This window comes from Staurois parvus, unplaced genomic scaffold (assembly GCF_062004578.1).
Source record: "Staurois parvus isolate SC_StPar_1 unplaced genomic scaffold, SC_StPar_1.0 ptg000374l, whole genome shotgun sequence".
Classification (NCBI taxonomy): domain Eukaryota; kingdom Metazoa; phylum Chordata; class Amphibia; order Anura; family Ranidae; genus Staurois; species Staurois parvus.
Window position 1 is genome coordinate 1425151 of NW_028318170.1, and position 23840 is coordinate 1448990.

Below are 23840 nucleotides of genomic sequence, written 5' to 3' on the forward strand. Positions count from 1 at the left end.
GCACATTTATGATCTTGTTGGCCATAGAGATAGCTGTGTCAGAACGGATAGCAATAGCAAGTGGTTCGATTGCTAATGCAAAAAGTAAAGGGAAAATGTCACGTCTATGGTAGTGAGCTCTATCAAACCACAGCTTGGGGTTCCCCAGGGTGTGGAATCTAAGCACCAGTCTGCTTGTTCACCAGGGCCCCTGATGGTGGGGATGGATTTGCAGCAGGCTGGGACCAGGTTGCAGTCCCCAGGTACACCCAGCTGAGGTGAAGGAGACCGCTAGTGGGAGCAGGGTGCAAGGGAGCAGACACAGGGAATCCAATGGACAAGCCAAGATCAGGACAGGTGGAAAACTAGCAAGGTCAGGAACAAAGCCGGGGTCGGTACACAGATAGGCAACACAGGATATACAGCGTAAACACACAGGAGCTCCAACAACACAAAGTTGCTCAGGCAATGTGGCCTAGTCTGAGAACATCTTAAATAGACAGGCAGACAAGGAGGCGGGACAGGAAGTGATGAAAGGGAAGGACATAAAACCCCGTGAATAGCAGACGACACCCACAGGTGAGCACAGACAACACACATGTGAAGGAATCAAGAGCAGCAAGGAGGTAAGAGTAAACACACAAGAGGCTGCAAGCTAACTTGTGACAGTACCCCCCTCTTATGAGGTCTCCCCACTTTTTTAGGGCCAGGCTAAAGGGGAAACCTCTGATGAAACAATTCCACCAGACAGGGTGCAGAAACATCAGTAGAAGGAATTCAACACCTCTCCTTAGGACCATATCCCTTCCAATCAATTAGATACAAGAACTTCCCTCTGATGAATTTGGAATCCAAGATTTGCTTGACTTCATACTGATCCGAGGTACTCGCTATTGGGGAAGAATGATGATGAGGACAGGAAAATCTGTTGATGATATACAGTCTCAGAAGAGAAACATGGAAAGCATTAGGGATTCTCAGATGTGAAGGGAGGCGGAATTTGAAAGCAACAGGATTGACCTGGCGAAGGATGATAAGGGGACCAATGAACCGAGGAGCAAATTTCATAGAGGGTACTTGTAGATGGATACTCTTGGTAGAGAGCCAAACCTTGTCACCCGGGAAATATTTGGGACTCACCCAGTAATGACAATCTGCAGCTACTTTGTACTTAGAAGTTGACAGATGTAAGTTCTTGGAAACATTTGCCTCGGAAGGAGTAAGAATAGGAGAACATACGACAGGAAGCTGGGATGGAGCAGACACCAATAACCGGGATGAAGGGTCTGGTGAGAAGGCTGCCAGTGAGGGCACAGGGGTGGGCGTGAAAGCTTTGATTTGTACAGTGGGCAAGACAGGCTGTGCGGAACAGGAACCTGGGGTAATACAAGGAACAGAGGGCAATGTAGGATGTATGGGCACAGGACAGGGGACAGAAGGCACAGAAGGTTGTAGGGGGGCCTCAGCATGCAGGGCACATGAATCTGGGAACACAGATAGTACAGAGGTCACAAATGTTGGGACCTCCACCCATCCTAAAGGTTGCGATATAGGAGCTCTGAGCTGCAACATATAGTGGGACAAAAAAGTATTTAGTCAGCCACCAATTGTGCAAGTTCTCCCACTTAAAAAGATGAGAGAGGCCTGTAATTGGCATTAAAGGTAGACCTCAACTATGAGAGACAAAATGAGAAACAAAATCCAGACAATCACATTGGCTGATTTGGAAAGAATTTATTTGCAAATTATGGTGGAAAATAAGTATTTGGTCAATATCAAAAGTTCATGTCAATACTTTGTTATATATCCTTTGTTGGCAATGACAGAGGTCAAACGTTTCCTGTAAGTCTTCACAAGGTTGGCACACACTGTTGCTGGTATGTTGGCCCATTCTTCCATGCAGATCTCCTCTAGAGCAGTGACATTTTGGGGCTGTCACTGGGCATCATGGACTTTCAACTCCCTACAAAGGTTTTCTATGGGGTTGAGATCTGGAGACTGGCTAGGCCACTCCAGGACCTTGAAACACTTCTTACGAAGCCACTCCTTCGTTGCCCAGGCGGTATGTTTGGGATCATTGTCATGTTGGAAGACCCAGCCACGTTTCATCTTCAATGCCCTTGTGATGGAAAGAGGTTTGCACTCAAAATCTCACGATACATGGCCCCATTCATTCTGTCCTGTACATGGATCAGTCGTCCTGGTCCCTTTGCAGAGAAACAGCCCCAAAGCATGATGTTGCCACCCCCATGCTTCACAGTAGGTATGGTGTTCTTTGGATGCAACTCAGCATTCTCTCTCCTCCAAACACGACGAGTTGTGTTTCTACCAAACAGTTCTATTTTGGTTTCATCTGACCATATGACATTCTCCCAATCCTCTTCTGGATCATCCAAATGCTCTCTAGCAAACTTCAGATGGGCCGGGACATGTACTGGCTTAAGCAGGGGGACACGTCTGGCACTGCAGGATCTGAGTCCCTGGCGGCGTAGTGTGTTACTGATGGTAGCCTTTGTTACGTTGGTCCCAGCTCTCTGCAGGTCATTCACTAGGTCCCCCCGTGTGGTCCTGGGATTTTTGGTCACCGTTCTTGTGATCATTTTGACCCCACGGGGTGAGATCTTGTGTGGAGCCCCAGATCGAGGGATATTATCAGTGGTCTTGTATGTCTTCCATTTTCTAATTATTGCTCCCACAGTTGATTTGTTCACACCAAGCTGCTTGCCTATTGCAAATTCAGTCTTCCCAGCCTGGTGCAGGTCTACAATTTTGTTTCTGGTGTCCTTTGGTCTTCACTAGAGATGAGCGAATTTTTCAAAAATTCGATTCGACTGATTCGGCGAATTTCGGGAAGAAATTTGATTTGATGCGAATTAATTCGCTACAAAGTTAACTTATAAAAAGGGTTTCTAGGCTTCAGAGAGCCTTTAAATTAGTGCAGAACACTGTACCTTTAATTTAAATGCCCTTGGAGATGAGGAAGGAGAAGGAGAAGGAGAAGGATGAGAAGAAGGAGAAGGATGAGAAGAAGGAGAAGGATGAGAAGAAGGAGAAGGATGAGAAGAAGGATGAGAAGAAGGATGAGAAGAAGGATGAGAAGAAGGAGAAGGATGAGAAGAAGGATGAGAAGAAGGAGAAGGATGAGAAGAAGGATGAGAAGAAGGAGAAGGATGAGAAGAAGGAGAAGGATGAGAAGAAGGATGAGAAGAAGGAGAAGGATGAGAAGAAGGATGAGAAGAAGGAGAAGGATGAGAAGAAGGAGAAGGAGAAGGATGAGAAGAAGGAGAAGGATGAGAAGAAGGAGAAGGATGAGAAGAAGGATGAGAATAAGGATGAGAAGAAGGAGAAGGATGAGAAGAAGGATGAGAAGAAGGAGAAGGATGAGAAGAAGGAGAAGGAGAAGGATGAGAAGAAGGAGAAGGATGAGAAGAAGGATGAGAAGAAGGATGAGAAGAAGGAGAAGGATGAGAAGAAGAAGGATGAGAAGAAGGAGAAGGATGAGAAGAAGGAGAAGGAGAAGGATGAGAAGAAGGAGAAGGATGAGAAGAAGGATGAGAAGAAGGAGAAGGATGAGAAGAAGGAGAAGGAGAAGGATGAGAAGAAGGAGAAGGATGAGAAGAAGGAGAAGGAGAAGGATGAGAAGAAGGAGAAGGATGAGAAGAAGGAGAAGGATGAGAAGAAGGATGAGAAGAAGGATGAGAAGAAGGAGAAGGATGAGAAGAAGGAGAAGGATGAGAAGAAGGATGAGAAGAAGGAGAAGGATGAGAAGAAGGAGAAGGAGAAGGAGAAGGATGAGAAGAAGGAGAAGGATGAGAAGAAGGAGAAGGATGAGAAGAAGGAGAAGGATGAGAAGAAGGATGAGAAGAAGGATGAGAAGAAGGAGAAGGATGAGAAGGACAGTTCTGTGACAGTTTCTGTCTATTTCTGACAGTTCTGTGACATTCACTCCATACAGCGGTTTCAACCGCTGTATGGAGTGAGTGTCCCAGAACTGTCAGAAATAGCCTATTGCGGAGCTCTGCAGATACACTTAGAGGAGCTCTGCACATACACTTTTTGCCGGCTTGGAATTATTCTTATTTTCATCCTACTTCTTCTTCTTCTTCTTCATCCTCATCCTCTTCTTCTTCTTCTGAGGATGAGGAAGAAGAAGAAGAAGAAGTAGGATGAAAATAAGAATAATTCCAAGCTGGCAAAAAGTGTATCTGCAGAGCTCCTCTAAGTGTATCTGCAGATCTCCGCTATTTCTGACAGTTCTGGGACACTCACTCCATACAGCGGTTGAAACATTGTATCTATTTGTTTCCATAAATGACATTCTGCAGATACACTTAGAGGAGCTCTGCAGATACACTTTTTGCCGGCTTGGAATTAATCTTATTTTCATCCTACTTCTTCTTCTTCTTCTTCATCCTCATCCTCTTCTTCTTCTTATGAGGATGAGGATGAAGAAGAAGAAGAAGAAGAAGTAGGATGAAAATAAGATTAATTCCAAGCCGGCAAAAAGTCTATCTGCAGCGCTCCTCTAAGTGTATCTGCAGAATGTCATTTATGGAAACAAATAGATACAATGTTTCAACCGCTGTATGGAGTGAGTGTCCCAGAACTGTCAGAAATAGCGGAGATCTGCAGATACACTTAGAGGAGCTCTGCAGATACACTTTTTGCCAGCTTGGAATTAATCTTATTTTCATCCTACTTCTTCTTCTTCTTCTTCTTCATCCTCATCCTCAGAAGAAGAAGAGGATGAGGATGAAGAAGAAGAAGAAGTAGAAGAAGTAGGATGAAAATAAGAATAATTCCAAGCCGGCAAAAAGTGTATGTGCAGAGTTCCTCTATTTCTGACAGTTCTCTGACAGCTTCTTCACATGTACAGCGGTTGAAACATCTGTATCCTAAATGGAAACTAATAGATACAATGTTTCAACCGCTGTACATGTGAAGGAACTGTCAGAGAAATGTCAGAAATAGCGGAGCTCTCTGCAGGGACACTTTTGCCGGCTGATCGGGAAAAATTTGATTCGCGCACCCGAAGTAGGCAAATATTCGGATTCGCCGCAAATCAAATTTTTCCTGAAATTCGTATCGAATTCCGGTTCGCCTGGTTCGATTCGCTCATCTCTAGTCTTCACCATAGTGGAGTTTGGAGTGTGACTGTTTGAGGTTGTGGACAGGTGTATTTGATACTGATAACAAGTTCAAACAGGTGCCATTGATACAGGTAATGAGTGCAGGACAGAGGAGCCTCTTAAAGAAGAAGGTACAGGTCTGTGAGAGCCAGAAATCTTGCTTGTTTGTAGGTGACCAAATACTTATTTTCCACCATAATTTGTAAAAAAATTATTTCCAAATCAGCCAATGTGATTGTCTGGATTTTTTTTCTCATTTTGTCTCTCATAGTTGAGGTCTACCTATGATGCCAATTACAGGCCTCTCTCATCTTTTTAAGTGGGAGAACTTGCACAATTGGTGGCTGACTAAATACTTTTTTGCCCCACTGTATGTAAAGACCAAAGATATGGGCAGCAAAGAGGGTAAGGAACTAGAGGTGGACAGCACTGGAGGGGGGCCCGTAATAGGAGTAGGCAGGAGAGCAGCCTTACTACAAGATACATCTTGTAAGGTCTGGCAATGTTGAGGGAGCATTGGAGAGGTGGTGGCCACTGCCACGGGTACAGTGCGAGTGGGCGGACATAACAAGACCTAATTAGATGACCTTCAGCCCCACAGTAAAGGCATAGACCAAATCTTAGGCGACGCAATCGCTCTTGTGGAGTAAGGTGTGTTTGGGCTTACTGCATGGGCTCTTTAGTTGCATGGGCTCTTCAGTACGGTTGCAGAGGTAAGCTGATCAGGGACTTTCTGGAAAACAGGAGCAAGAGAACCCACTGGAGGGTAACGTGGTTGAGCCCTTTCCAGATCTTGTTCCTGGAAGCAAATATCGATCTGGATGCTAAGAGCAATCACGTCATCCAGGGAGGAGGGTATGGTTCTTCCAGCTAGTTCGTCCTTAATACGGTCTGCTAGACCCTGCCAAAAGGTTGCAGAGAGGGCCTCATTATTCCATTCTAGTTCCTTCACACATGTGAAGGAACCAAGAGCAGCATGGAGGTAAGAGTAAACACACAAGAGGCTGCAAGCTAACTTGTGACAGAAAAGGGGGCATCCCTGTCTAGTTCCTCTCCCAGTAGACAGAGGAGCCAATTCAGAGACCTGGGCTGAAGGATTACAATATAAAGCCCGCAATAAAGTAAAAAAGGAGGAGCAGAACCCAAATGCACCTAACATCTGAAATAAATAGTCCCAAGACAGGGTGTTGAAAGCTTTATGAAGATCTAAAGACAACAGCAGAACTTCCTTGTTGAAGGTGTCAGGCAGTGTGCAAGGCAAGGCCAATCACTCTGCCAGACCAGCAGTGGGGGGCTTCCTGCATCTCATCACAGGACAGTGTATAAGTCCACCTGAAAAAGAAAACAAAGTCCCTGCCCGACGCAATCTATGGACTTCAGGCTCCAGTCCCCAGAGGTGAAGAGATGGAGCCCCCCTCAGCCCAGCTGGGAGAAGGATTGCTTGGGACTCTGGTGGGGAACAGTATATGATATACACCGACTATACATAGTGACATCCTACATGAAGTGTGAATCTGCCGGCCGGGCCCCCCTGCTAGGTGACAGGAGGTGGTACCCTCTTATCAGTGGCCCTGGGTGTTATTATTTGGCAGGAATATGTTAAACACAAATGTCAATGGTATTATTATTAGTATTGCAGGAAGTGAATACTTACTTCAGTCATTCAGGTTTTTTTTTTTTTTATTCCATAAAAGTTTATTTAGAAGTGACAACATGTTACAGGAAAATATAAAGAAATGCACACACAGCATCAATCAGGCCATAGACACAGCTTAAACCAAAATACAAGACGAAACAACATGGTAGAGTGCGACACTGTGAAAAACATAAGCATGTCAAGGTACGGCAGAGATAGGCCTGTAGTACTCAAGTTACACAAATGTACAATATAGAAGGTAATCACAGCTTACTTCCAACAATTGAGTATTGGCGTACTGGCCTATGCATGGAGGAAATGAAGCTTCGGAGTCTAAACCAAAAGCAGTACGCTTCATTCAGGTTTTATATTGCTGGATTCCATTCCCACATACAGAGATATGTTTTTGGATTTGTTGGATGTAACGATACATATTGGTATATTGTGGATATTATGTGTTTAACATTAGAAATAATTTGTTTGAGTTCATTGTATTCCAAGGTTGTTAGGTACAAAAGATGTGAGATAATAAGATGTCTCAGGAAAACTCACCTCTTCTTTTTGTAGGATTTATAGGTCGAGTTTTTTCCTCCAGAATCACGTAAAGTAATACATTACTTGCAGTGACATGGGTACCAGCCTGTCTGAAACCAGACTGTCAGAAAAGAAGTTCTCTCGTAATTTAGGGATATCCTTTTGTAATGTACAGAGCTGAGTGAACTATTGGTGCTTTATAAATACTGTATAATAATATCCTTACTAGCCAAGGTTAAAGGTCAACCCATAACATGTCAAAGAAACCCAAATCATTCCCAATCCTATACTGCCCCCTTCAGGTCACTGAAATCAATTAGTAAAAAAAATGACACCTAGTCTGACGTTACTTGTAGGTGAAGATAATCTTTGCCCGCCTAGGTTTTTGGGGGGATAAAAGTAAGAGATGGAGTGAGATGGGGGACACTTCACCAAAAAGACATCACAAGACAGGAGACAAGGGACAACAGACGGACACAGACACCCCCTGAAGTGAGCGGACTGAAATCGGACATCACTGACACCATAGAGTCCATATTGGTAACTAGAACTTTCATTCTCCTCAGATACCTTGTACTCACCTTATATCTCCAGATAAGTTGTTTAGTCCAATAACAATTATGATTAGCACAGGAGTTGATGTGAAGGAATTTTAACTTCAGTATAATTTATTTTCATTTCAATCCACTGGAGAAATTCTATTTTAAATATCTCTGAAGCTGATTTTCCTTCTAGTCAATGGTTTAGCCGGTGTAACAGGGTTAGCTCGGCAGCGGGTGTGTGTGACCCCCTGGATGGGTGCACAACACAAAAAGATAGGCACAGCACAACAATAGTGGAGGTGAAAACAAACAGGTGCAATTTATTTACAATATTTACAGAAAAAATGATAAACCAAAAAGAAACATCAAAAATAAATCCTGGCCAACTTGGCTACTTACTGCAACAACAGCTTTTCCCTAGCTACCCACTAGGTACAGCCTGCTGCTATACCTAGTTGCTAGTACTGGGAGGTTAGCCACACAGGCTTTGGTCTCTCTGCACACAGACAACAGGTCAGCTCCCCAGACAGTTCAGGCACAGATCTGGTTCCAGGGTGGAGCAACTCCCTAAGCACTCTGGGAAGCTTTATACAGGTGTTAATGAGCCCACTACCTTCAGCTGGGCTCATTATCTCAGTGCTGAAGGACTCAGCACTTCCCTCTAGTGGTACAAATCCCCATAAACCCTGAACCTCGGACAAATATATCGTCCATCCAGGACGCAACCAGGTGATTTCACCGGCCTACTGTCACATACCCCCCCCTCTTGTTTCAACCTTGGGGTTGTAACACCAGTAGCCAGGCAGGCATGTAACCGGGATAAAGCATCCACATTTCCCATCTGAACACCAGGGCGATGCTTCACCGTGAAGGTAAATTCCTGTAGGGCCAGAAACCACCTATTTACCCTTCTATTGGTCTCCTTATTTTGAGCCATCCATTTCAAGGGAGCGTGATCCATGACTAGGTCAAAATGTCTGCCCAGCAGATAGTACCGAAGGGAATCTAGGGCCCACTTTACCGCTAAACACTCCTTCTCAATTGTGGCGTAATTTTCCTCGTGAGACTTTAGCTTTCGGCTGAGATAGATTACCGGGTGCTCCTCCCCCTGCCAAACCTGGGACAGCACTGCTCCTAAGCCAACATTGGATGCATCCGTCTGGACCACAAAGTCTTTTGAGAAGTCTGGTGAGTATAGGACTGGCTGGCTACATAAGGCCCTTTTTAAAGACAGGAAGGCTGCTTCAGCATCAGGGGACCACTTAACCATGACAGACTCCTTCCCTTTTGTCAGGTTGGTTAGGGGTACTGCCATAGAAGCAAAATGGGGAATGAATCGCCGATAGTAGCCAGCAATTCCTAGAAAAGCCCGTACCTGCTTTTTGTTATTTGGGCGTGGCCAATTCTGTATTGCTTCCACTTTGTTTATCTGAGGTTTTATTACCCCTCTCCCAATAGTGTACCCCAGGTACTTGGCCTCCTCCTGTCCAATCGTACACTTCTTTGGGTTGGCCGTAAACCCAGCTTTCCGTATTGAGTCTAGCACAGCCTGAACTTTTGGCAAATGTGAGGCCCAATCTGCGCTATGGATAATCACATCGTCCAAGTACGCTGCAGCATACTTCTGATGGGGACGAAGAATCTGATCCATTTTTCGCTGAAAGGTGGCCGGTGCATTCTGTAACCCGAACGGCATTCTTTTAAACTGGAATGACCCTTCTGGGGTTACAAATGCAGTCTTCTCCTTTGCCGACTTAGCTAGGGGAATTTGCCAATAACCTTTCGTCAAGTCTAGTGTTGTCATGTACCGGGCTGCTCCCAGTCGGTCGATTAGTTCATCTATCCTTGGCATGGGGTAGGTGTCAAATTTTGTAACTTTATTCAACTGTCGAAAGTCGTTACAAAATCGCCAGCTCCCATCTGGTTTGGGCACCAACACTATGGGGCTGGACCAGTCACTTTGGGACTCCTCTATCACCCCCAAATCTAGCATTCTCTGTACTTCCCCACGTATTGCCTCCCGTCGAGCCTCTGGGATTCTATAGGGTTTCAGTTTTACTCTTTCACCCGGTGGGGTGATAATGTCATGCTCCACCCCGAGGTTTGTCCCGGCAGCTCAGAAAAAACCTCTGTGTTGCGGAGCACAAACTCTTTAGCCTCCTGTTTTTGAATTGTAGACAACGTGACTGCTATTCCAACCTCCGGAACCAAGCAGTTAGATGGCGCTGGTGACAAACCCTCAGCAACTAGGGATTCCCTGTCCCTCCAGGCCTTTAGCAGATTAATGTGGTAGATCTGCTCCGGTTTCCGCCTTCCTGGTTGTCTGACCCTGTAATTCACCTCACTCACTTTCTCAATCACCTCGTATGGGCCATGCCATTTGGCCAGGAATTTGCTTTCAACCGTAGGGATTAGCACTAGCACTCTATCTCCTTCAGCAAACGACCTGGCCTGGGCCCCCCGATTGTACACCCTCTGCTGCGCTAACTGTGCTTGGGCCAAATGTTCCTTTACGATAGGCATGACCTGGGCAATTCTATCTTGCATTTGGGCGACGTGCTCAATCACACTCCGGTGGGGAGAACTCTCACTTTCCCAAGTTTCCTTGGCGATATCGAACAGCCCCCTTGGGTGTCTCCCATAGAGCAACTCAAATGGTGAAAACCCTGTGGAGGACTGGGGTACCTCCCAGATGGCAAACATCAAATAGGGTACTAAATAATCCCAACCCTTTCCATCCTTATCTACCACCTTCCTTAGCATTTGTTTCAGGGTTTTGTTGAACCTTTCCACCAACCCGTCAGTTTGGGGATGATACACAGAGGTGCGCAACTGTTTTACCTTGAACAGTTTGCAGAGCTCTTTCATCACCCGGGACATAAAGGGGGTTCCCTGGTCCGTCAGCAGTTCCTTTGAAATACCCACTCGGCTGAAAACGAGGAATAGCTCCTTAGCTATTGTCTTGGCAGAGGTATTTCGGAGTGGAATTGCTTCTGGATAGCGGGTGGCATAGTCGAGTATGACCAACAGGTACTGATGCCCCCTAGCGGATTTCACCAGCGGACCTACCAAATCCATGGCAATCCTTTCAAAGGGGACCTCAATGATGGGAAGAGGTACCAGTGGACTACGGAAATGGGACATAGGGGCCGACTTCTGACACACAGGGCAAGAGGAACAGTAATTTTCCACCTCCTTAATGACCCCAGGCCAATAGAACCGCTGCAGTACTCTTTCCCGTGTTTTCTCCGCCCCCAAATGACCCCCAAGGATGTGTCCATGGGCCAACTCCAACACCAACTTCCTGTAAGGTCTGGGCACCACCAGTTGCTCAATGGTTTCTTCTGCCCCCTGAGCAACTCGATAGAGTAGGTCCCTTTCCACAAGGAAGTATGGATAAGCAGCAGTTTTCTCAGGACTCACTAGTTGGCCATCTACTTTTACTAGATTTTCCCGGGCTTTTATCAGCGTGGGGTCTTTCAGCTGTTCGGTGGCAAAATTTTCCCTATGCACCTCTAAATCCGAGAAATGCACAACCGGCAGATTTTCATCTGAGGAGGCGGGCTCCTCCCCAGTTCCTTGGGTCTCCCCAGCTAGTACCGACAAGGGGAACTTGGGAGAGACCTCACCACACTCAGACGCTTTCTGGGATTCACCTTCCTGGTCTGCAGGGGAGACAGTGGGGGGGTCAGAACAATCCCAGAGTTCCCAGAATTTTTGAAAATCCCTCCCCACAATGGCATCATGTGGTAAATGAGGTACCAATCCTACCTGATGAGACAGGTTACCTTTGGGGGTCTCAAAAAACACAGTAGCCACGGGATACTCCCTAGTGTCCCCATGCACACAAATCACTGCCACCTTTTTATGCCCAGAGACCTTTGTAGTGACCATCTCCTCTCTTATCAAGGTTACCAGGCTACCTGAATCCAGCAACCCCACAATATTATTTCCATTAACAGTCATTTTGCACAAATGTTTCTCAGTGCCCGGGCTAGCCGTGCATACCACTGTCGCAAACAGCGACTGACGTCTATTGCTCAGAAAGTCACACTGCATAGGCTCATCCACCACTGGGCAATTGGCTGCAATGTGTCCCTCTTGCCGGCAGCGGTAACAAATAATTTTTTTCACCGCTTCTTGCGGCCTTGGCCTTCCTGGCCGCTCTTGCCAGACATTGGGTAATACTCCCACCCTCTCACTCTCTCCACCCTCACCCCTTGTAGTCATCTTACCCGCCGCTGGGGATGGTCTGGTCTTAGGGTGGAAAGTCCGTGAGTCTCTGGAAGAGGAGGTCAGGTTCTCAGTAGCCAAGTATCTCTCCACTAGATCCACCAGCTTGTCTGCAGTTTCTGGGTCTCCATGGCTGACCCACTTTTGAATAGTATTAGGCAGAGACCTTAGGAACCGATCCATGACGACACGTTCCACAATTTTTGGGGCGGTCAAAGTCTCTGGCTGCAGCCACTTCCTGCTCAGGTGAATGAGATCATACATCTGTGACCTGGGAGGTTTCCCAAGCCGAAAAGTCCAATTATGTACCCGCTGAGCACGGACAGCGAGGGTAACACCCAACCGGGCCAAAATTTCCACTTTTAGCACATCATAGTTTTTGGCTTGGTCCGGCTCCAGGTCATAGTAAGCTTTTTGCGACTCTCCAGTTAATAATGGGGCCATCAATCCAGCCCACTGTTCTTTAGGCCACTTTTCCCTTTCAGCAGTCCTTTCAAAGGTGGTTAGAAACACCTCCGGATCATCCTCTCCAGTCATTTTTGGCAATAAACGGCCCACAGAAAATGATGGTGTTTTACCAGAATCATCACCAGCCTCAGTCTGCTGCCTCTGCTGGAGCTGCTTCAAAACAGCCTCAATTTGTTTCTGGTGTTTCTGGTCCTGTTGCACCAGCAATTCCCTATGGCGGACCTCTGCTTGTTCCAAGGCCTTCTGCTGGGCTGCAATGCTCTGCTGGAAACTTGCATTTGCCTGCTGTTGATTGGCATTTGCCTGTTGTTGATTGGCATTTGCCAGAGCCAACTGTCTGATTATCTCCTCCATGCTGGCCTTTAGTTACCACAACTGCCCGCATCCTCCACCATATGTAACAGGGTTAGCTTGGCAGCGGGTGTGTGTGACCCCCTGGATGGGTGCACAACACAAAAAGATAGGCACAGCACAACAATAGTGGAGGTGAAAACAAACAGGTGCAATTTATTTACAATATTTACAGAAAAAAATGATAAACCAAAAAGAAACATCAAAAATAAATCCTGGCCAACTTGGCTACTTACTGCAACAACAGCTTTTCCCTAGCTACCCACTAGGTACAGCCTGCTGCTATACCTAGTTGCTAGTACTGGGAGGTTAGCCACACAGGCTTTGGTCTCTCTGCACACAGACAACAGGTCAGCTCCCCAGACAGTTCAGGCACAGATCTGGTTCCAGGGTGGAGCAACTCCCTAAGCACTCTGGGAAGCTTTATACAGGTGTTAATGAGCCCACTACCTTCAGCTGGGCTCATTATCTCAGTGCTGAAGGACTCAGCACTTCCCTCTAGTGGTACAAATCCCCATAAACCCTGAACCTTGGACAAATATATCGTCCATCCAGGACGCAACCAGGTGATTTCACCTGCCTACTGTCACACCGGATATATATGTATGACAAAGAAGACAACTTAGTGTAACAACTGATCCTGACCTCACATAGATTCTAAGCTGATTGGATTGGCCTGTGTATGGTATTCTTAAACAAGTCATGCCAAGGTACTCGTTGAGTTTTGAATATCTGGTTGTAGAGAGATCACGGGGACGATTGGCATAGCCATTGTCACATGTTGCTGAGTTATTGATTGTTCCCTACACTGCATTTCCAGACACTTGGTTCTAATCCTTTAATATTTGGAAGTCATTGCTGGTTTGAATTTCTAACCATTATATTGGATTAGATCATCGTACTGTTACTCTGGATTATTATTTATCATCACCTATTATATTTCATTATCATTTTGCACTGTTTTTTATTATTAATAAATATATATTTTTGCACATTGTTGCTTTTTATTTCATATTCAAATTAGCACAAATAAAGAACTCGGATATCAATTGATTTATGAAAATAAGTAGGGAATTTCCTTCATTCCAGATCCCGCCTGTTTTCAGAAATTGTATACGAATTAATATCTCAGACCTTAAGCTCTACAGAAATTGTAGAGAATGTTAGTCACCCTGTCCTTCCTTTTCCATCACAGTGCAGCCCGGGTGTCTGGATACCTCCCAACAACGTCCCCCTTCCATCATCTCATCACCATCCAATGTGGTCTACATTTTACTATTCACATTCTAAGCCTTAGTGGGGTTTATTTGCTAAAGCTGGATCACTCAGAATCTCGTGCACTTCTGTGAGGTAACCAATCAGCTTACCGCTTTTATTGATAAAGCTTCATTGAAAAAGCTGAGGTTAGAAGCTGATTGGCTGCCATGCACAGCTGCATCAGATTCTGAGGGAATCAGCCTTAGTAAATCCCCCCAGTATGTGTGTTCCCCCCAATAAAACAGATCTTACTGTCCATCCACAGTGAAGCCGGCATTCCGGAGGACCTCAAAACAACGATCCACTTCTGAGTCCGACATCTCCTCCTTATCCAATGTCACCTCCAGTCTGGTCAGAGTTCGGTTTGTGGAGATCACGGAGCAAAGATCATCACAGCACGAGAATGTCACTTTACACCCTAATAATCTGGTGGGAGAAGCAGGAAAGAGAGGTGAGATGTTCTCCAATGACGGGCAGAAGTAGACACATTCCAATGAATAATCAGTGGGCGGGGTCTTAGAAGATGAAATGTTGACCCATTTGGATGGATGATTTCATGGAATATTGGTTGGACCTCCCCTGTGAGATGGAGGTGAGTTGTCACCCACCTGAGAAGTCTTCGTGTGGATGGACACATTGCAGCGTACGTGGTGATGCACACATTGGAGGGGGAATGGCTCCATATAGATTCCCTTTCACACTAAACTGCGGCACATACAGTGAAGGAAATAAGTATTTGATCCCCTGCTGATTTTGAATGTTTGCCCACTCACAAAGAAATGATCAGTCTAAAAATGGAATGGTATGTGTATGGTAACACTGAGAGACAGAACAGCAACAAAAAATTCAAAATAAATGCATGTCTAACAAATGATGACTGATTTGCATGTTCATGAGGGAAATAAGTATTTGCTCCCCAATCATTCAGCAGGATTTCTGGCAACCAGGTGTCTTTCATACAGGTAACAAACTGAGATTAGAAACAGTCTCTTGATGGGGGGAGGAGCCTGAGTATGGCGCTGAACAGGAGATCGCTGTAAGATCTCCCAAACTCCAGCGTCCTGCCTCAGGCCTTTATGGCTAAGAAAAGATAGCCAGGAAGGAGGAGGGTGACTTACATGCTGCCATATCCTGGGGTGAGCTCCGATACCCGGCCTAACAACAGCGTACCCTCGGTGTGCTTGGAGATGTATGGGAGCATGTTGGAGAGAACCTGAGCCAAGGGATGAGGAGTTCTGGAGAACTGAGGCGCAGAGGATGCCGGCTGATCATGTGACCTGCTGCAGGGGAATCCAAGGAGAGAGACACCGGCCAGCATGCCGCACAGGAGAAGACATGCAGCACTGAGCTCCCCTCTCTCCCCTGTCTCTCTTTCTCCCATGTCTCCTTCACCTCCTTAGCTTGATCTCACCCTGGGAGCTGGAGTATATGAAAAATAAATGGTGGGAACTCCGGCCAGCACTGCTCTGATACAGGCGCACAAGCTCAGCTCCCAGTGCTAGCAGATAAAAAGCAGTTTCCTATGTGGCATAGACTGACAGTACAAAAGTATAGCTGCAGAAGTGATATATTCTGAATTGGAGGGACCCTCTTTTGCAACCCCTTTGCCGATGAGACAGCCAGACGCCACACCCCCAGAAGCGAAGAAGTGAGAGCTAAAAGGGTGAGTGAGAGTGGCAGAAGAGAATGGACTGTACTATATGTTAAGTGTTAAATTGAAGAATGAAGTAAATATGGATGATTAAGGGAGCAGGCGCTGCACTCAGGGGACATTACGAAGATTAAAGGGGGTCTCAAATTTAAACGTATTTAAACGTATTTCATTATATTTAAATAGAGGATAGGAAAAAAGGAAAAATAAAAGAGAGAACGCTAGCTCCTGTAGGGGTTCAATGAGGGAGATCGGAGGAAAGAAAAAGGGGAAGATTTAATAGGAAGAGTGGATTATTGATCCCGCCAGATATTAGATACTGGAATTATATTATGAAGAACAAAGAAACAAAAGGAGGTGGGTCAAAGGCCCTCATATCAAGCTCAAATAAGAAATATATCCCCAGGCAGGATAAACGGACTCCCGAGAGGCAAAGTGGGATGGAGAACAACAGTGGTGAGAGACCCAGAATATCCCTGGGAATGTCTATTATTAACCAAAACCTAGAAGAAGCAGATATTGAGAAAATAAATGTTCTGCAGAATTTGGAAGATCAAGACTCACATTTGCCGACTAAATCAGAAATAGCAGAAATGTTTAAAGGTTTGGAAACATCTATAAAAAAAAGAGATGGTAAAGTTACATAAAGAACTGGGGCAGGTTCTTTCTAGAGTGGAAGAGATGGAAGAAAAAACACACTCAAGAGATACAGACCTTAGAAAACAAAATGATGGAAATGAAAAAAGAACAAAGAAATCTGTTATATAAATTGGAAGACCAAGAAAATAAGAATAGAAGATGCAATTTAAGGATACGGGGCTAACCAAGGATCTCCCAAGGAGAAGACCTAAGGGAAACGATAGAGAAAATGTTTGACACTATATAATGGACAGATCTGCAGCAGAACCCTATAAAATTGATGGGGTGTACAGAATCAGAAGATTACTTCAAGGAGGGGGAAAAGGAAGATTGAGAGATGTCATTGCTCAATTCCATTACTATCGGAATAAAGAGGAGATCTGTTAAAGGACAAAAGGAAGAGCTGTTATAAAGTAGAGAGAAACAAATGTACAGATCTTTGCTGATCTTGCTGCAGAGACACTCTCAAGAAAGAACATTTTGAAACCATTGGTAGAACAAATGAAGAAGCAGAGCGTTTGATATAGCTGGGGGTTCCCAGAATGTTTAATCAGGAGAAAGAATGGAGGATCTGCAAGATTAAAGTTTCCTGAAGAACTGAGAGACTTCTGTGAGAGACTTGAGTTGCAAAATATAGATATTCCTGGGTGGGGAGTGGGGGAGGAGGAGATATGGATTGGTGAGAATGAGAGGTGGCAGGTAGCATAGGAGGGAGGTGGAGGGTGAGGGGGAGTGAGGTGGGGAGGGGGTGTGTGGAGGAGGAGAGGGGGAAGTGGTAGTGGGGTTTTGTTTTGTTTTTTCCCTTTCTCCCCTCTTTTTCCCCCTGCCCCTTCCCTCTCCTCCTCCCCGCCCCCCTTTTCCTTCCTTTTTTTTCTTCTTTCTCTTCTGGTCTTGGCAGGACGTTGGGGGAGGGTAAATGGGATGAGGTGTTCATGTTCAGAGCTACAGCCTAAAGTGGAATCGAGCGTCAGATTAGGACCACATATGATTCATAGGCAAATTATTGGCCTAAAAAGGGAGGTGATGGGAGGGGAGGATGGTAAGTGGGGATGGAAGGGTGGGTGGGGAGGGAGAAGGATATGGGGAGGGGTAGTTGCAGGGGCGGACTGACCATTTGGAAACTTGGGCACCGCCCGAGGGCCCGGGGTCAGTAGGGGGCCCCATAAGATGCCCCTGGTACCTTTTTCATAGGCTTTTTTGAGTTTGGGCAAGGACACATCCCCTATTTCCCAGGGGCCCCATGAGTTGTCAGTCCACCCCTGGGTAGTTGACAGCCTTAGATTATGCGGGATAGTGGGAGGTACACTAGTCTGGATCCACAGATGGATGTGACCTCTCAGGTGCATAGAGAAGGTAGTAGGTTTTTGAAAAATCTGAAAAAAATGTTATATCAATGTCAACTGGCAGATATACGAAGAATCAAGCATGTGAAGGATAGAGATTATACATTTTACTCTCATGCACACGAGATTTACTCAAGACTGGATTACATACTGTTGGACCATCGACTTATCAAGTCTTTGGTTAAAGTAAACATAGAAACTATGTTGATTTCTGACCATGCTCCTGTCACAATGCAATTACTATGGGGAAATGAGCAGAGTGGAGGAAAATCATGGAGGTTAAATGAGACACTTCTTCAGGATCAAGAGTTGAATCAGGAATTTAAGAAGGAAATAGAGCAATTTTTCAAGGAAAATGATTCTGAGGAAGTGTCTGTAGCTACGGTGTGGGAAGCTCATAAGGCCTATATTAGAGGAATTCTAAAAGGGATAGGAGCAAAGAAGAAGAGGGAAAGAAGGGAAAAAATAAATACACTTTTTAGTTTTAGAGCAGATACATAAAATAAAATAACAAAAGAGGGGTGCGGAAGATAATAAAAGAGAAGATTTAAATAATTTCCTGGAAGAGGGTAAGAGGAGAGTTTTTAACAAAATGGTAAGTGAAAGATATAGATGGGGAGATAGACCAGGAAAATATTTAATGAGGGCCCAGAGGAAAAAAAAAAATCAAGGAATGGAAAAAATAAGAGATGATAAAGGAGAATTAGTGTACTCAACGAAAGAAATAGCAAAAGTGTTTAAAGAATATTATAATAAGTTATACAATATTAAGCCCCATGGTACCATAGAAGAAGATGAAGTAAGAAAGATAGAAAAAAGACAGGCATATATAAAAAAAAGGCAGGATTACCAAAATTAAGCAAACAACTAAAATCCTTGGAAACAGCAATTACATAGGAAGAAATACATATAGCATTAAAAAGCACTGTAGCTGGGAAAAGTCCAGGACCCGATGGGTATACAGTGAGATACTATAAAAAATATGAAGAAATATTACTACCAAAACTGAGGATATATATGAACGCTTTAGGAGGAGAGATGGAAATGTGGAAGGAATCCCTGCAAGCTCATGTCATCCTCATATGTAAGAAAGGTAAAGAACCCACTGTTCAAGTTAAAAACCAATTTCCCTATTAAATACAGATACTAAATTATATGCAAAAGTACTAGCAAACAAGCTGAAAGATTTAATGCCGAAATGGATACATATAGACAAAGTAGGGTTCATCCCAGGGAAAGAGGGTAGAGACAATGGATTAAGATCCCAGTTTCTCACAAAAAAAAAGTAGAAAAGAGAAAACTCCTGCGTTGGTACTCTCGATAGATGCTGAGAAGGCATTCGACAGAGTAAATTGGGGATATATGTTAGACACTTTGGAAGTTTTGGGAATTGGACCTAGAATGAGAGAATGGATAAGGAAATTATATAGTCAACCCTCGGCTGCAATCATGGTTAATGGGGAAAGGTCAGAATATATTGAGATGCAGAATGGACCAAGACAGGATGTCCTCTGTCTTCATTGTTATATGTTTTATCTCTGGAATCTCTCTTGACTACCATCAGGAATAACATAGATATAAAAGGAATTGGGTAGGAGAGATAGAGCATAAGGTTGGCAGCTTATACAGATAACATGCTGTTCTATGTAGGAAATCCAAGGATAACATTATCAAATTTAATGAAATCTTTAAAAGAATATGGTGAGATGTCAAATTTAAAAATGAATCCAACTAAAACAGAGATCTTAAATATAAACCTTCTAAATAGAGAGAAAAAATGTTACAGGAGGAATTTCCCTTCATCTGGAGAGAAAGAGAATTAAAATATCTTGGTATAAAATTGACTATATCTATAAAAAATGTATACAGATTAAATTATATTCCACTATTAAATGAGATTAAAGATGAAATAAAGAAACTAGGATGGGGATCTCAGTCATGGATTGGATGGATAAACTTGATAAAAATGGTGATTGTTCCAAAAATCTTATATAACTTCCAAATGATGCCAATTAAACTATCTGAGGCATACTTTAGAATAATTAAAAAAATCCTGACAAGATTTATCTGAAGGAATAAGAAGCCTAGAATTAGTTATGATATCCTAAGTAGAGACAAAAAGAAAGGCGGTTTGGGAGCAACAGACATACAAAGATACTATAACTCAGTAATATTGGTGAGAATTTTCAACTGAACATATAATGCACAGGGGAAAAGTTGGGTAAAAATAGAAAATACACCAAGTCATATGAATTTAAGCAGAAATATTTGGTTAGCTCCTCAATACCGAGGATTAGCAGATAACACAAGTTTGTTTACATGTAATGTTTTAAGAGTTTGGGGTGCCTTACACAAGCAAACGGGGTGAGTTTTTCCCTACGGGTAAAGAAATTACAGGGAAGTGGATAAAGAAGAAAGATGTACAATTAAGAGATATAATGAAGGGAGGAGAAATATGCTCACTTAGTGAACTGGAAGGTAAGAGGGAAATATTCACGAGAATGGATGAATGGCGTTATTTTCAGTTGAAACACTTTATAGGGAATCTCCCAAAACTACTAAGAAAAAAAAAAAAAGAGGATTGGAACCCCTTTGAGCAGTTATTAGAAACACGAGGAGATGGGAAGCACGGGACTTCTAAAATATATAAGACTCTCACAGGTTTAATTACGGTTATAAGGCCATCATTTACAGAGAAATGGGAAAGGGATTTAGGAGTAATAATTGATGAGAAAACACAAAAGAAAATGTAAAATTTAATTCACGGGAATGTAAATATGAAGGAGGTAGAAATTAATTATAAATGTTTGGCAAGATGGTATATTACACCGAGTGTTGCACATAGGATAAGTGGGGATAATTCACCTTTATGTTGGCGTGGATGTGGAGAAAGAGGCAAAATGTTTCACCTGTGGTGAGAGTGTCATAAAATACAAGAGTATCCGGGAGGTATAGTACACCTAAAAATACAGGAAATAACGGAGGTCAATATCCCAAAGGATCCAGAGTTTTGTCTTTTCTATGGCTCTGAGCTCTCAGTAAAATATTATACAAAAAAAACGGGCTAGTGTACTACTTGAATGCAGTGAAGGGCCTGATACCCAAATTTTGGAGGGAACAACAGGCACAGAGAGTAAAGGATTGGATAGATAGGGTGGAGAGGATTTATAGATTGGAGGAACTTTACCATATGGATGAAGATAGAATGGAGATTTTCTGAATAAGATGGAAAAAGTGGGATAAATTAAAAAAAGTCAAACTCATAACTAGAACATATGTAATAGAGAAAATAAGTCATGGAGGATAATTGTAATATTAATCTAAAAAAGTATTATTCTTTGAACAAGATCAATAGAATGAGAGGAAAGAGCATCATCAAGGCTGTGTAGGAAGGGTTGGGGAGGAGGGAAGGCATGGAGTATGGGGTAGGTGGGGAGGGAGGGGAAAGGGAGAAAAGATACCAAGAGCAATGTTAACATTATGATATAATATCAGACAAATATGAGTATCCTATTCTGTCTATTTTATTAGCTTTTGTATATGTAAAATGGTAATTTAAAAATTTATAATAAAATATTTAAATAAAAAAATAATCAGTCTCTTAAAGGGAGTGCTGCTAATCTCATTTTGTTACCTGTATAAAAGACACCTGTCCACAGGAGCTATCAAACCATCAGATTCCAAACTCTCCACCATGGCAAAGACCAAAGAGCTGTCCAAGGATGTCAGGGACAAGATTGTAGACCTACACAAGGCTGGGCTGGGCTACCAAATAATCGCCAAGCAGCTTGGTGAGAAGGTGACAACAGTTGGTGCAATCATTCACAAATGGAAGAAACACAAAACAAGTGTCAGTCTCCCTAGGTCTGGTGCACCATGCAAGATCTCACCTCGTGGAGTGTCAATGATCATGAGAACAGTGAGGAATCATCCCAGAACTACATGTGAGGATCTTTTCAATGATTTCCAGGCAGCTGGGACCACAGTCACCAAGAAAACAATTGGCAACTCACTACGCCGATAAGGACTGAAATCCTGCAGTGCCTGCAAGGTCCCTCTGCTCAAGAAAGCACATATCCAGGCCTGTCTGAAGTCTGCCACTGAACATCTGAATGATGCAGAGGAGGACTGGTTGGAAGTGTTGTGGTCAGATGGGACCAAAATCGAGCTCTTTGGCATCAACTCAATTCACCGTGTTTGGAGGAGGAGGAATGCTGCCTATGACCACAAGAACACCATCCCAACTGTCAAACATGGTGGTGGAAACATTCTGCTTTGGGGGTGTTTTTCTGCTAAGGGGACAGAACAACTGCACCGCATCAAAGGGATGATGGACGGGGCAATGTACCATCAAATCTTGGGTGAGAACCTTCTTCCCTCAGCCAGGGCATTGAAAATGGGTCGTGGTTGGGTGTTCCAGCATGAAAATGACCCAAAACACACGGCCAAGGCAACCAAGGAGTGGCTCAAGAAGAAGCACATTAAGGTCCTGGAGTGGTCTAGCCAGTCTCCAGACCTTAATCTGACTGAAAATCTGTGGAGGGAGCTGAAAGTTCGAGTTGCCAAACGTCAGCCACCCAACCTTAATGACTTGGAGAGGATCTGCCAAGAGGAGTGGGCCAAAATCCCCCCTGAGATGTGTGTAAACCTGGGGGCCAACTTCAGGAAACGTCTGACCTCTGTGATTGCTAACAAGGGATTTGCCACCAATTACTAAGTCATGTTTTGTGAAGGGGATCAAATCCTTCTTTCCCTCATGAACATGCAGATCCGTCATCATTTGTTAGACGCATTTCTGCTGAATTTGTTGTTGTATTCTGTCTCTCAGTGTTACACCGAACATTCCATTGTTAGACCGATCATTTCTTTGTGAGGAGCGAACATTCACCATCAGCAGGGGAGCAAATATGCATTTCCTTCACTGTAGATTGGAACCGGCCACATAGAAAATAATGGGACCTCTATTTGACCTGCGTCTCCATGCAGCAAAATCCATGAGGATTGCTAGATGCACTGACAAGCAATGATAATATGCCGGCATATCAAGGATCAATTGGGGGGGGGGGGTGATAGCTCTCTCTCTGGAGTCTATACCTCTCCTAATACAAGATAGGATTTTTCTCGCTTTAGAACCCACAACTTGGCATTGCATGCCATTATTAATCTTGTGATCTACCAGAACCCCCAGATCCTTCTCCACCACTCCTCCCACTGACACCAATGACGGGGCCAATATTCCTCCCACTTACACCAATGATGGGGCACTATTCCTCCCACTGACATCAATGATGGGGCACTATTCCTCCCACTGATACCAATGATGGGTCACTAGTCCTTCCAATGACACCAATGACAAGGCTCTATTCCTCCCAATGACACCAATAACGGGGCACTATTCCTTCCACTGACACCAATGATGGGGCACTATTCCTCCCACTGACAACAATGATGGAGCACTATTCCTCCCACTGACACCAATGACGGGGCACTATTCCTTCCACTGACACCAATGATGGGGCACTATTTCTACGACTGATACTAATGATGGGGCACTATTCCTCCCACTGACACCAATGATGGGGAACTATTCCTTTCAATGACACCAATGACGGGGCTCTATTCCTCCCAATGACACCAATAACGGGGCACTATTCCTCCCAATGACACCAATAACGGGGCACTATTCCTCCCACTGACAACAATAATGGGGCACTATTCCTCCCTCTGACACCAATGATGGGGAACTATTCCTCCCACTGACACCAATGATGGGGCACTATTCCTCCCACTTACACCATTGATGGGGCACTATTCCTCCCACTGACATCAATGATGGGGCACTATTCTTCCCACTGATACCAATGATGGGGCGCTATTCCTCCCACTGACACCAATGATGGGGCACTATTCCTCCCACTGACACCAATGATGGGGCACTATTCCTCCCACTGACAACAATGATGGAATAGTATATAATCATATATACAACATTTGTAGTGATACATAAAACAACAAAATATATGCATTCATTATACACTTTTAATGTACAGAGAAGAAGAGACGGAGCTCTAATAGGAA

General features: G+C 44.1%; 1 protein-coding gene across 1 annotated transcript in view; it reads right to left on the reverse strand.

The window, feature by feature from the left end:
* LOC149456157 (NACHT, LRR and PYD domains-containing protein 12-like) overlaps positions 1–23840 on the reverse strand; it is a 118561-nt gene that overhangs the window by 4508 nt on the left and 90213 nt on the right. The window contains exon 8 of the mRNA XM_089685381.1: positions 14382–14555. Within this exon, the coding sequence (XP_089541507.1) occupies positions 14382–14555 (174 nt within the window). The remainder of the gene's footprint in view (positions 1–14381; positions 14556–23840) is intronic.